Source organism: Xenopus tropicalis, chromosome 8 (assembly GCF_000004195.4).
Source record: "Xenopus tropicalis strain Nigerian chromosome 8, UCB_Xtro_10.0, whole genome shotgun sequence".
NCBI lineage: Eukaryota > Metazoa > Chordata > Amphibia > Anura > Pipidae > Xenopus > Xenopus tropicalis.
The window spans coordinates 146,601,901-146,616,365 of NC_030684.2; the positions used below are offsets into that span (position 1 = coordinate 146,601,901).

Consider the following 14,465-nt stretch of genomic DNA (forward strand, 5'->3'; position numbering starts at 1 on the left):
TCCCCCACCCAGCATTCTTGCCCCTCCCCATGAGCAGGAGTAGGTGGGAGTGGCCTGGACTCTCATCAGCACCAGAAGCTTCGCCCGAGAGAAAGCGAGAAACATGGCGGAGATCAGCAGCATCACCCCCGGCTTCGGTAAGTGCATTATGGGTAATGAGGGGAACTGGGTTGGGGCACATCTCCCCCGGCTTCTGTCAGTGCATTATGGGTAATGAGGGACACTGGGTTGGGGCACATCACCCCCGGCTTCGGTAAGTGCATTATGGGTAATGGGGAAAACTGGGTTGGGGCACATCACCCCCGGCTTCTGTCAGTGCATTATGGGTAATGAGGGAAACTGGGTTGGGGCACATCACCCCCGGCTTCTGTCAGTGCATTATGGGTAATGAGGGAAACTGGGTTGGGGCACATCACCCCGGCTTTCTGTCAGTGCATTATGGGTAATGAGGGAAACTGGGTTGGGGCACATCACCCCCGGCTTCTGTCAGTGCATTATGGGTAATGAGGGAAACTGGGTTGGGGCACATCACCCCCGGCTTCTGTCAGTGCATTATGGGTAATGAGGGAAACTGGGTAGGGGCACATCACCCCCGGCTTCTGTCAGTGCATTATGGGTAATGAGGGAAACTGGGTTGGGGCACATCACCCCCGGCTTCTGTCAGTGCATTATGGGTAATGAGGGAAACTGGGTTGGGCGGCATCACCCCCGGCTTCTGTCAGTGCATTATGGGTAATGAGGGAAACTGGGTTGGGGCACATCACCCCGGCTTCTGTCAGTGCATTATGGGTAATGAGGGAAACTGGGTTGGGGCACATCACCCCCGGCTTCTGTCAGTGCATTATGGGTAATGAGGGAAACTGGGTTGGGGCGCATCACCCCCGGCTTCTGTCAGTGCATTATGGGTAATGAGGGAAACTGGGTTGGGGCACATCACCCCGGCTTCTGTCAGTGCATTATGGGTAATGAGGGAAACTGGGTTGGGGGCACATCACCCCCGGCTTCTGTCAGTGCATTATGGGTAATGAGGGAAACTGGGTTGGGGCACATCACCTCCGGCTTCTGTCAGTGCATTATGGGTAATGAGGGAAACTGGGTTGGGGCGCATCACCCCCGGCTTCTGTCAGTGCATTATGGGTAATGAGGGAAACTGGGTTGGGGCACATCACCCCCGGCTTCTGTCAGTGCATTATGGGTAATGAGGGAAACTGGGTTGGGGCACATCACCCCCGGCTTCTGTCAGTGCATTATGGGTAATGAGGGAAACTGGGTTGGGGCACATCTCCCCCGGCTTCTGTCAGTGCCATTATGGGTAATGAGGGAAACTGGGTTGGGGCGGCATCACCCCCGGCTTCTGTCAGTGCATTATGGGTAATGAGGGAAACTGGGTTGGGGCGCATCACCCCCGGCTTCTGTCAGTGCATTATGGGTAATGAGGGAAACTGGGTTGGGGCACATCACCCCCGGCTTCTGTCAGTGCATTATGGGTAATGAGGGACACTGGGTTGGGGCACATCACCCCCGGCTTCTGTCAGTGCATTATGGGTAATGAGGGAAACTGGGTTGGGGCACATCACCCCCAGCTTCGGTAAGTGCATTATGGGTAATGAGGGAAACTGGGTTGGGGCGGCATCACCCCCGGCTTCTGTCAGTGCATTATGGGTAATGAGGGAAACTGGGTTGGGGCGGCATCACCCCCGGCTTCTGTCAGTGCATTATGGGTAATGAGGGAAACTGGGTTGGGGCACATCACCCCCGGCTTCTGTCAGTGCATTATGGGTAATGAGGGAAACTGGGTTGGGGGGCATCACCCCCGGCTTCTGTCAGTGCATTATGGGTAATGAGGGAAACTGGGTTGGGCGGCATCACCCCCGGCTTCTGTCAGTGCATTATGGGTAATGAGGGAAACTGGGTTGGGCGGCATCACCCCCGGCTTCTGTCAGTGCATTATGGGTAATGAGGGAAACTGGGTTGGGCGGCATCACCCCCGGCTTCTGTCAGTGCATTATGGGGTAATGAGGGAAACTGGGTTGGGGCACATCACCCCCGGCTTCTGTCAGTGCATTATGGGTAATGAGGGAAACTGGGTTGGGGCACATCTCCCCCGGCTTCTGTCAGTGCATTATGGGTAATGAGGGAAACTGGGTTGGGGCACATCACCCCCGGCTTCTGTCAGTGCATTATGGTAATGAGGGAAACTGGGTTGGGGCACATCTCCCCCGGCTTCTGTCAGTGCATTATGGGTAATGAGGGAAACTGGGTTGGGGCACATCACCCCCAGCTTCGGTAAGTGCATTATGGGGTAATGAGGGAAACTGGGTTGGGGCGGCATCACCCCCGGCTTCTGTCAGTGCATTATGGGTAATGAGGGAAACTGGGTTGGGGCGGCATCACCCCCGGCTTCTGTCAGTGCATTATGGGTAATGAGGGAAACTGGGTTGGGGCACATCTCCCCCGGCTTCTGTCAGTGCATTATGGGTAATGAGGGAAACTGGGTTGGGGCACATCTCCCCCGGCTTCTGTCAGTGCATTATGGGTAATGAGGGAAACTGGGTTGGGGGGCATCACCCCCGGCTTCTGTCAGTGCATTATGGGTAATGAGGGAAACTGGGTTGGGGCACATCTCCCCCGGCTTCTGTCAGTGCATTTTGGGTAATGAGGGAAACTGGGTTGGGGCACATCACCCCCGGCTTCTGTCAGTGCATTATGGGTAATGAGGGAAACTGGGTTGGGGCACATCACCCCCGGCTTCTGTCAGTGCATTATGGGTAATGAGGGACACTGGGTTGGGGCACATCACCCCCGGCTTCTGTCAGTGCATTATGGGTAATGAGGGAAACTGGGTTGGGGCACATCACCCCCGGCTTCTGTCAGTGCATTATGGGTAATGAGGGAAACTGGGTTGGGGCACATCACCCCCGGCCTTTCTGTCAGTGCATTATGGGTAATGAGGGACACTGGGTTGGGGCACATCACCCGCCGGCTTCTGTCAGTGCATTATGGGTAATGAGGGAAACTGGGTTGGGGCACATCACCCCGGCTTCTGTCAGTGCATTATGGGTAATGAGGGACACTGGGTTGGGGCAACATCACCCCCGGCTTCTGTCAGTGCATTATGGGTATGAGGGAAACTGGGTTGGGGCACATCACCCCCAGCTTCGGTAAGTGCATTATGGGTAATGAGGGAACTGGGTTGGGGCGGCATCACCCCCGGCTTCTGTCAGTGCATTATGGGTAATGAGGGAAACTGGGTTGGGGCACATCACCCCCGGCTTCTGTCAGTGCATTATGGGTATGAGGGAAACTGGGTTGGGGCGGCATCACCCCCGGCTTCTGTCAGTGCATTATGGGTAATGAGGAAACTGGGTTGGGGCGGCATCACCCCGGCTTCTGTCAGTGCATTATGGGTAATGAGGGAAACTGGGTTGGGGCACATCACCCCCGGCTTCTGTCAGTGCATTATGGGTATGAGGGAAACTGGGTTGGGCGGCATCACCCCCGGCTTCTGTCAGTGCATTATGGTAATGAGGGAAACTGGGTTGGGGCAACATCACCCCCGGCTTCTGTCAGTGCATTATGGGTAATGAGGGAAACTGGGTTGGGCGGCATCACCCCCGGCTTCTGTCAGTGCATTATGGGTAATGAGGGAAACTGGGTTGGGGCGGCATCAACCCCCCGGCTTCTGTCAGTGCATTATGGGTAATGAGGGAAACTGGGTTGGGGCACATCACCCCGGCTTCTGTCAGTGCATTATGGGTAATGAGGGAAACTGGGTTGGGGCACATCACCCCGGCTTTCTGTCAGTGCATTATGGGTAATGAGGGAAACTGGGTTGGGGCACATCTCCCCCGGCTTCTGTCAGTGCATTATGGGTAATGAGGGAAACTGGGTAGGGGCACATCAACCCCCGGCTTCTGTCAGTGCATTATGGGTAATGAGGGAAACTGGGTTGGGGCACATCACCCCCGGCTTCTGTCAGTGCATTATGGGTAATGAGGGAAACTGGGTTGGGGCACATCACCCCCGGCTTCTGTCAGTGCATTATGGGTAATGAGGGAAACTGGGTTGGGGCACATCACCCCCGGCTTCTGTCAGTGCATTATGGGTAATGAGGGAAACTGGGTTGGGGCACATCACCCCCGGCTTCTGTCAGTGCATTATGGGTAATGAGGGAAACTGGGTTGGGGCACATCTCCCCCGGCTTCTGTCAGTGCATTATGGGTAATGAGGGAAACTGGGTTGGGGCACATCACCCCCGGCTTCTGTCAGTGCATTATGGGTAATGAGGGAAACTGGGTTGGGGCACATCTCCCCCCGGCTTCTGTCAGTGCATTATGGGTAATGAGGGAAACTGGTGGGCCATCACCCCGGCTTCTGTCAGTGCATTATGGGTAATGAGGGAAACTGGGTTGGGGCACATCACCCCCGGCTTCTGTCAGTGCATTATGGGTAATGAGGGAACTGGGTTGGGGCACATCACCCCGGCTTCTGTCAGTGCATTATGGGTAATGAGGGAAACTGGGTTGGGGCACATCACCCCGCGGCTTCTGTCAGTGCATTATGGGTAATGAGGGAAACTGGGTTGGGGCACATCACCCCCGGCTTCTGTCAGTGCATTATGGGTAATGAGGGAAACTGGGTTGGGGCACATCACCCCCCGGCTTCTGTCAGTGCATTATGGGTAATGAGGGACACTGGGTTGGGGCACATCACCCCCGGCTTCTGTCAGTGCATTATGGGTAATGAGGGAAACTGGGTTGGGGCACATCACCCCAGCTTCGGTAAGTGCATTATGGGTAATGAGGGAAACTGGGTTGGGGCGGCATCACCCCGGCTTCTGTCAGTGCATTATGGGGTAATGAGGGAAACTGGGTTGGGGCACATCACCCCCGGCTTCTGTCAGTGCATTATGGGTAATGAGGGAAACTGGGTTGGGGGGGCATCACCCCCGGCTTCTGTCAGTGCATTATGGGTAATGAGGGAAACTGGGTTGGGCGGCATCACCCCCGGCTTCTGTCAGTGCATTATGGGTAATGAGGGAAACTGGGTTGGGGCACATCACCCCCGGCTTCTGTCAGTGCATTATGGGTAATGAGGGAAACTGGGTTGGGCGGCATCACCCCCGGCTTCTGTCAGTGCATTATGGGTAATGAGGGAAACTGGGTTGGGGCGGCATCACCCCCGGCTTCTGTCAGTGCATTATGGGTAATGAGGGAAACTGGGTTGGGGCGGCATCACCCCGGCTTCTGTCAGTGCATTATGGGTAATGAGGGAAACTGGGTTGGGGCACATCACCCCCGGCTTCTGTCAGTGCATTATGGGTAATGAGGGAAACTGGGTTGGGGCACATCTCCCCCGGCTTCTGTCAGTGCATTATGGGTAATGAGGGAAACTGGGTAGGGGCACATCACCCCCGGCTTCTGTCAGTGCATTATGGGTAATGAGGGAAACTGGGTTGGGGCACATCACCCCCGGCTTCTGTCAGTGCATTATGGGTAATGAGGGAAACTGGGTTGGGGCACATCACCCCCGGCTTCTGTCAGTGCATTATGGGTAATGAGGGAAACTGGGTTGGGGCACATCACCCCCGGCTTCTGTCAGTGCATTATGGGTAATGAGGGAAACTGGGTTGGGGCACATCACCCCCGGCTTCTGTCAGTGCATTATGGGTAATGAGGGACACTGGGTTGGGGCACATCACCCCCGGCTTCTGTCAGTGCATTATGGGTAATGAGGGAAACTGGGTTGGGGCACATCACCCCCGGCTTCTGTCAGTGCATTATGGGTAATGAGGGAAACTGGGTTGGGGCACATCACCCCCGGCTTCTGTCAGTGCATTATGGGTAATGAGGGAAACTGGGTTGGGGCACATCACCCCCGGCTTCTGTCAGTGCATTATGGGTAATGAGGGAAACTGGGTTGGGGCACATCTCCCCCGGCTTCTGTCAGTGCATTATGGGTAATGAGGGAAACTGGGTAGGGGCACATCACCCCCGGCTTCTGTCAGTGCATTATGGGTAATGAGGGAAACTGGGTTGGGGCACATCACCCCCGGCTTCTGTCAGTGCATTATGGGTAATGAGGGAAACTGGGTTGGGGCACATCACCCCCGGCTTCTGTCAGTGCATTATGGGTAATGAGGGAAACTGGGTTGGGGCACATCACCCCCGGCTTCTGTCAGTGCATTATGGGTAATGAGGGAAACTGGGTTGGGGCACATCACCCCCGGCTTCTGTCAGTGCATTATGGGTAATGAGGGAAACTGGGTTGGGGCACATCACCCCCGGCTTCTGTCAGTGCATTATGGGTAATGAGGGAAACTGGGTTGGGGCACATCACCCCCGGCTTCTGTCAGTGCATTATGGGTAATGAGGGACACTGGGTTGGGGCACATCACCCCCGGCTTCTGTCAGTGCATTATGGGTAATGAGGGAAACTGGGTTGGGGCACATCACCCCCCAGCTTCGGTAAGTGCATTATGGGTAATGAGGGAAACTGGGTTGGGGCGGCATCACCCCCGGCTTCTGTCAGTGCATTATGGGTAATGAGGGAAACTGGGTTGGGGCACATCACCCCCGGCTTCTGTCAGTGCATTATGGGTAATGAGGGAAACTGGGTTGGGGGGCATCACCCCCGGCTTCTGTCAGTGCATTATGGGTAATGAGGGAAACTGGGTTGGGCGGCATCACCCCCGGCTTCTGTCAGTGCATTATGGGTAATGAGGGAAACTGGGTTGGGGCACATCACCCCCGGCTTCTGTCAGTGCATTATGGGTAATGAGGGAAACTGGGTTGGGCGGCATCACCCCCGGCTTCTGTCAGTGCATTATGGGTAATGAGGGAAACTGGGTTGGGGCGGCATCACCCCCGGCTTCTGTCAGTGCATTATGGGTAATGAGGGAAACTGGGTTGGGGCGGCATCACCCCCGGCTTCTGTCAGTGCATTATGGGTAATGAGGGAAACTGGGTTGGGGCACATCACCCCCGGCTTCTGTCAGTGCATTATGGGTAATGAGGGAAACTGGGTTGGGGCACATCTCCCCCGGCTTCTGTCAGTGCATTATGGGTAATGAGGGAAACTGGGTAGGGGCACATCACCCCCGGCTTCTGTCAGTGCATTATGGGTAATGAGGGAAACTGGGTTGGGGCGCATCAACCCCCGGCTTCTGTCAGTGCATTATGGGTAATGAGGGAAACTGGGTTGGGGCACATCACCCCCGGCTTCTGTCAGTGCATTATGGGTAATGAGGGAAACTGGGTTGGGGCGGCATCACCCCCGGCTTCTGTCAGTGCATTATGGGTAATGAGGGAAACTGGGTTGGGGCACATCACCCCCGGCTTCTGTCAGTGCATTATGGGTAATGAGGGAAACTGGGTTGGGGCACATCACCCCCGGCTTCTGTCAGTGCATTATGGGTAATGAGGGAAATTGGGTTGGGGCACATCACCCCCGGCTTCTGTCAGTGCATTATGGGTAATGAGGGAAACTGGGTTGGGGCGGCATCACCCCCGGCTTCTGTCAGTGCATTATGGGTAATGAGGGAAACTGGGTTGGGCGGCATCACCCCCGGCTTCTGTCAGTGCATTATGGGTAATGAGGGAAACTGGGTTGGGGCACATCACCCCCGGCTTCTGTCAGTGCATTATGGGTAATGAGGGAAACTGGGTTGGGGCACATCACCCCCGGCTTCTGTCAGTGCATTATGGGTAATGAGGGGAACTGGGTTGGGGCACATCACCCCCGGCTTCTGTCAGTGCATTATGGGTAATGAGGGAAACTGGGTTGGGGCACATCTCCCCCGGCTTCTGTCAGTGCATTATGGGTAATGAGGGAAACTGGGTTGGGGCACATCTCCCCCGGCTTCTGTCAGTGCATTATGGGTAATGAGGGGAACTGGGTTGGGGCACATCACCCCCGGCTTCTGTCAGTGCATTATGGGTAATGAGGGAAACTGGGTTGGGGCACATCTCCCCCGGCTTCTGTCAGTGCATTATGGGTAATGAGGGAAACTGGGTTGGGGCACATCACCCCCGGCTTCTGTCAGTGCATTATGGGTAATGAGGGACACTGGGTTGGGGCACATCACCCCCGGCTTCTGTCAGTGCATTATGGGTAATGAGGGAAACTGGGTTGGGGCACATCACCCCCGGCTTCTGTCAGTGCATTATGGGTAATGAGGGAAACTGGGTTGGGGCACATCACCCCCGGCTTCTGTCAGTGCATTATGGGTAATGAGGGAAACTGGGTTGGGGCGGCATCACCCCCGGCTTCTGTCAGTGCATTATGGGTAATGAGGGAAACTGGGTTGGGGCACATCACCCCCAGCTTCGGTAAGTGCATTATGGGTAATGAGGGAAACTGGGTTGGGGCGGCATCACCCCCGGCTTCTGTCAGTGCATTATGGGTAATGAGGGAAACTGGGTTGGGGCACATCACCCCCGGCTTCTGTCAGTGCATTATGGGTAATGAGGGAAACTGGGTTGGGGGGCATCACCCCCGGCTTCTGTCAGTGCATTATGGGTAATGAGGGAAACTGGGTTGGGCGGCATCACCCCCGGCTTCTGTCAGTGCATTATGGGTAATGAGGGAAACTGGGTTGGGGCACATCACCCCCGGCTTCTGTCAGTGCATTATGGGTAATGAGGGAAACTGGGTTGGGCGGCATCACCCCCGGCTTCTGTCAGTGCATTATGGGTAATGAGGGAAACTGGGTTGGGGCGGCATCACCCCCGGCTTCTGTCAGTGCATTATGGGTAATGAGGGAAACTGGGTTGGGGCGGCATCACCCCCGGCTTCTGTCAGTGCATTATGGGTAATGAGGGAAACTGGGTTGGGGCACATCACCCCCGGCTTCTGTCAGTGCATTATGGGTAATGAGGGGAACTGGGTTGGGGCACATCACCCCCGGCTTCTGTCAGTGCATTATGGGTAATGAGGGAACTGGGTAGGGGCACATCACCCCCGGCTTCTGTCAGTGCATATGGGTAATGAGGGAAACTGGGTAGGGGCACATCACCCCCCGGCTTCTGTCAGTGCATTATGGGTAATGAGGGAAACTGGGTTGGGGCACATCACCCCCGGCTTCTGTCAGTGCATTATGGGTAATGAGGGAAACCGGGTTGGGGCACATCACCCCCGGCTTCTGTCAGTGCATTATGGGTAATGAGGGAAACTGGGTTGGGGCACATCTCCCCCGGCTTCTGTCAGTGCATTATGGGTAATGAGGGAAACTGGGTAGGGGCACATCACCCCCGGCTTCTGTCAGTGCATTATGGGTAATGAGGGAAACTGGGTTGGGGCACATCTCCCCCGGCTTCTGTCAGTGCATTATGGGTAATGAGGGAAACTGGGTTGGGGCGGCATCACCCCCGGCTTCTGTCAGTGCATTATGGGTAATGAGGGAAACTGGGTTGGGGCACATCACCCCCGGCTTCTGTCAGTGCATTATGGGTAATGAGGGAAACTGGGTTGGGGCGGCATCACCCCCGGCTTCTGTCAGTGCATTATGGGTAATGAGGGAAACTGGGTTGGGCGGCATCACCCCGGCTTCTGTCAGTGCATTATGGGTAATGAGGGAAACTGGGTTGGGGCACATCACCCCCGGCTTCTGTCAGTGCATTATGGGTAATGAGGGAAACTGGGTTGGGGCACATCACCCCCGGCTTCTGTCAGTGCATTATGGGTAATGAGGGAAACTGGGTTGGGGCACATCTCCCCCGGCTTCTGTCAGTGCATTATGGGTAATGAGGGAAACTGGGTTGGGGCACATCACCCCCGGCTTCGGTCAGTGCATTATGGGTAATGAGGGAAACTGGGTTGGGGCACATCACCCCCGGCTTCTGTCAGTGCATTATGGGTAATGAGGGAAACTGGGTTGGCGCGGCATCACCCCCGGCTTCTGTCAGTGCATTATGGGTAATGAGGGAAACTGGGTTGGGGCACATCACCCCCGGCTTCTGTCAGTGCATTATGGGTAATGAGGGAAACTGGGTTGGGGCACATCACCCCCGGCTTCTGTCAGTGCATTATGGGTAATGAGGGAAACTGGGTTGGGGCACATCACCCCCGGCTTCTGTCAGTGCATTATGGGTAATGAGGGAAACTGGGTTGGGGCACATCACCCCCGGCTTCTGTCAGTGCATTATGGGTAATGAGGGAAACTGGTTGGGGCGCATCACCCCCGGCTTCTGTCAGTGCATTATGGGTAATGAGGGACACTGGGTTGGGGCACATCACCCCCGGCTTCTGTCAGTGCATTATGGGTAATGAGGGACACTGGGTTGGGGCACATCACCCCCGGCTTCTGTCAGTGCATTTATGGGTAATGAGGGAAACTGGGTTGGGGCACATCACCCCCGGCTTCTGTCAGTGCATTATGGGTAATGAGGGAAACTGGGTTGGGGCACATCACCCCCGGCTTCTGTCAGTGCATTATGGGTAATGAGGGAAACTGGGTTGGGGCACATCACCCCCGGCTTCTGTCAGTGCATTATGGGTAATGAGGGAAACTGGGTTGGGGCGGCATCACCCCCGGCTTCTGTCAGTGCATTATGGGTAATGAGGGAAACTGGGTTGGGGCACATCACCCCCGGCTTCTGTCAGTGCATTATGGGTAATGAGGGAAACTGGGTTGGGCGGCATCACCCCCGGCTTCTGTCAGTGCATTATGGGTAATGAGGGAAACTGGGTTGGGGCACATCACCCCCGGCTTCTGTCAGTGCATTATGGGTAATGAGGGAAACTGGGTTGGGGCACATCACCCCCGGCTTCTGTCAGTGCATTATGGGTAATGAGGGAAACTGGGTTGGGGCACATCACCCCCGGCTTCTGTCAGTGCATTATGGGTAATGAGGGAAACTGGGTTGGGGCACATCACCCCCGGCTTCTGTCAGTGCATTATGGGTAATGAGGGAAACTGGGTTGGGGCACATCTCCCCCGGCTTCTGTCAGTGCATTATGGGTAATGAGGGAAACTGGGTTGGGGCACATCACCCCCGGCTTCTGTCAGTGCATTGATACCGATACGGCACATGCAGTGAATTGGGGTTGAAAAAGAGGTGGGTTAGCTAGGGGTGCCGTGGGTAGTGCCACGTGCCAATATAGGCCACACCCACTGTGATGTCATCTCAATGTACTGAGCGGGTAGATGCCCAAGCCTTGTCTAGTCTAGAACCCAAGTTTCACCTAGTCTAGCACGCAAGCGTTGCTTAGTCTAGCACCCAAGTCCCTCCTGCTCTGGCACCCAAGCCTTGCCTATCCTAGCACCCAAGTCTCTCCTGGTCTGGCACCCAAGCCTCACCTTGTATAGCACCCAAGCCTTGCCTAGTCTAGCACCCAAGGATCACTTAGTCTAGCACCCAAGTCTTGCCTTGTCTAGCACCCAAGCCTCACCTAGTCTAGCACCCAAGCCTCACCCAGTCTTGCACCCAAGCCTCGTCTAGTCTAGCATCCAAGCCTCACGTGGTCTGGCACCAAAGCCTTGCCTAGTCTAGCACCCCAGTCTCACCTGAACTGGTACCCAAGCCTCACCTGAACTGGTACCCAAGCCTCACGTGGTCTGGCACCAAAGCCTTGCCTAGTCTAGCACCCCAGTCTCTCCTGGTCTGGTACCCAAGCCTCACCTGAACTGGTACCCAAGCCTCACCTGATCTGGCATCCAAGCCTCACCTGGTCTGGCATCCAAGCCTCACCTTATCTGGTACCCAAGCCTCACCTGGTCTGGCATCCAAGCCTCACCTTATCTGGTACCCAAGCCTCACCTGGTCTGGCACCCAAGCCTCGCCTGATCTGGTACCAAAGCCTCATCTGGACTGGCACCCAAGCTTATTCTGGTCTGATACCCAAGCTTCTCCTGGTCTGCCACCCAAGCTTCTCCTGGTCTGCCACCCAAGCTTCTCCTGGTCTGGCACCCAAGCTTATTCTGGTCTGGTACCAATGCCTTGACTAGTCTGGCACTCACGTTTATCCTGGTCTGGCACCCAAGATTATTCTGGTCTGGCACCAAAGCCTTGTCTAATCTGCCACCCAAGCTTATCCTGGTCTAGCTCCAAAGCTTATTCTGGTCTGGCACCCAAGCCTCACCTGGTGTGGCACCCAAGCTTATTCTGATCTAGTACCAAAGTCTTGCCTAGTATGGCACCCAAGTTTATCCTGGTATTCTGGTCTGGTACCAAAGCCTTGCCTAGTCTGGCACCCCATACCCAGCATCCCCCAGCAGGGCATTCCCCAACCTCACTGCCCTCACCGTGAGGAACCCCATACCCAGCATCCCCCGGCAGGGCATTCCCCAACCCCCTCACTGCCCTCACCGTGAGGAATCCCCTACCCAACATCCCCCGGCAGGGCATTCCCCAACCTCACTGCTCTCACCGTGAAGAACCCCCTACCCAACATCCCCCAGCAGGGCATTCCCCAACCCCCTCACTGCCCTCACCTTGAGGAACCCCCTACCCAACACCCCCCGGCAGGGCATTCCCCAACCCCCTCACTGCCCTCACCGTGAGGAACCCCCTACCCAACATCCCCCGGCAGGGCATTCCCCAACCCCCTCACTGCCCTCACCTTGAGGAACCCCCTACCCAACACCCCCCGGCAGGGCATTCCCCAACCCCCTCACTGCCCTCACTGTGAGGAACCCCCTACCCAACATCCCCCGGCAGGGCATTCCCCAACCCCCTCACTGCCCTCACCGTGAGGAACCCCCTACCCAACATCCCCCGGCAGGGCATTCCCCAACCCCCTCACTGCCCTCACCGTGAGGAACCCCCTACCCAACACCCCCCGGCAGGGCATTCCCCAACCCCCTCACTGCCCTCACCGTGAGGAACCCCCTACCCAACATCCCCCGGCAGGGCATTCCCCAACCCCCTCACTGCCCTCACCGTGAGGAACCCCCTACCCAACATCCCCCGGCAGGGCATTCTCCAACCCCCTCACTGCCCTCACCGTGAGGAACCCCCTACCCAACATCCCCCGGCAGGGCATTCCCCAACCCCCTCACTGCCCTCACCTTGAGGAACCCCCTACCCAACATCCCCCGGCAGGGCATTCCCCAACCCCCTCACCGTGAGGAACCCCCTACCCAACATCCCCCGGCAGGGAATTCCTCAACCTCCTCACTGCCCTCACCGTGAGGAACCCCCTACCCAACATCCCCCGGCAGGGCATTCCCCAACCTCCTCACTGCACTCACTGTGAGGAACCCCCTACCCAACATCCCCCGGCAGGGCATTCCCCAACCCCCTCACTGCCCTCACCGTGAGGAACCCCCTACCCAACATCCCCCGGCAGGGCATTCCCCAACCCCCTCACTGCCCTCACCGTGAGGAACCCCCTACCCAACATCCCCCGGCAGGGCATTCCCCAACCCCCTCACTGCCCTCACCGTGAGGAACCCCCTACCCAACATCCCCCGGCAGGGCATTCCCCAACCCCCTCACTGCCCTCACCATGAGGAACCCCCTACCCAACATCCCCGGCAGGGCATTCCCCAACCCCCTCACTGCCCTCACTGTGAGGAACCCCCTACCCATCATCCCCCGGCAGGGCATTCCCCAACCCCCTCACTGCCCTCACTGTGAAGAACCCCCTACCCAACATCCCCCGGCAGGGCATTCCCCAACCTCCTCACTGCCCTCACCGTGAGGAACCCCCTACCCAACATCCCCCGGCAGGGCATTCCCCAACCCCCTCACTGCCCTCACCGTGAGGAACCCCCTACCCAACATCCCCCGGCAGGGCATTCCCCAACCCCCTCACTGCCCTCACCGTGAGGAACCCCCTACCCAACATCCCCCGGCAGGGCATTCCCCAACCCCCTCACTGCCCTCACCGTGAGGAACCCCCTACCCAACATCCCCCGGCAGGGCATTCCCCAACCTCCTCACTGCACTCACTGTGAGGAACCCCCTACCCAACATCCCCCGGCAGGGCATTCCCCAACCTCCTCACTGCCCTCACTGTGAGGAACCCCCTACCCAACATCCCCCAGCAGGGAATTCCTCAACCTCCTCACTGCCCTCCCCGTGAGGAACCCCCTACCCAAAATCCCCCAGCAGGGAATTCCTCAACCTCCTCACTGCCCTCACTGTGAGGAACCCCCTACCCAACATCCCCCAGCAGGGAATTCCTCAACCTCCTCACTGCCCTCACTGTGAGGAACCCCCTATCCAACATCCCCCAGCAGGGAATTCCTCAACCTCCTCACTGCCCTCACTGTGAGGAACCCCCTACCCAACATCCCCCAGCAGGGCATTCCCCAACCCCCTCACTGCCCTCACCGTGAGGAACCCCCTACCCAACATCCCCCGGCAGGGCATTCCCCAACCTCACTGCTCTCACCGTGAAGAACCCCCTACCCAACATCCCCCGGCAGGGCATTCCCCAACCCCCTCACTGCCCTCACCTTGAGGAACCCCCTACCCAACATCCCCCGGCAGGGCATTCCCCAACCCCCTCACCGTGAG

The 14,465-nt window shown here is 57.2% G+C and overlaps 1 protein-coding gene across 2 annotated transcripts in view; it reads left to right on the forward strand.

The window, feature by feature from the left end:
* The first annotated feature begins 15 nt into the window (after window positions 1–15).
* syt11 (synaptotagmin 11) overlaps window positions 16–14,465 on the forward strand; it is a 28,055-nt gene continuing 13,605 nt past the window's right edge. Inside the window, exon 1 of one of the 2 annotated variants that reach the window (XM_031891441.1) lies at window positions 16–137. In XM_031891441.1, coding sequence (XP_031747301.1) covers window positions 104–137 — 34 coding nt within the window. In that variant the 5' untranslated portion in view covers window positions 16–103. The remainder of the gene's footprint in view (window positions 138–14,465) is intronic. The other variant, XM_031891440.1, reaches the window with a different exon arrangement.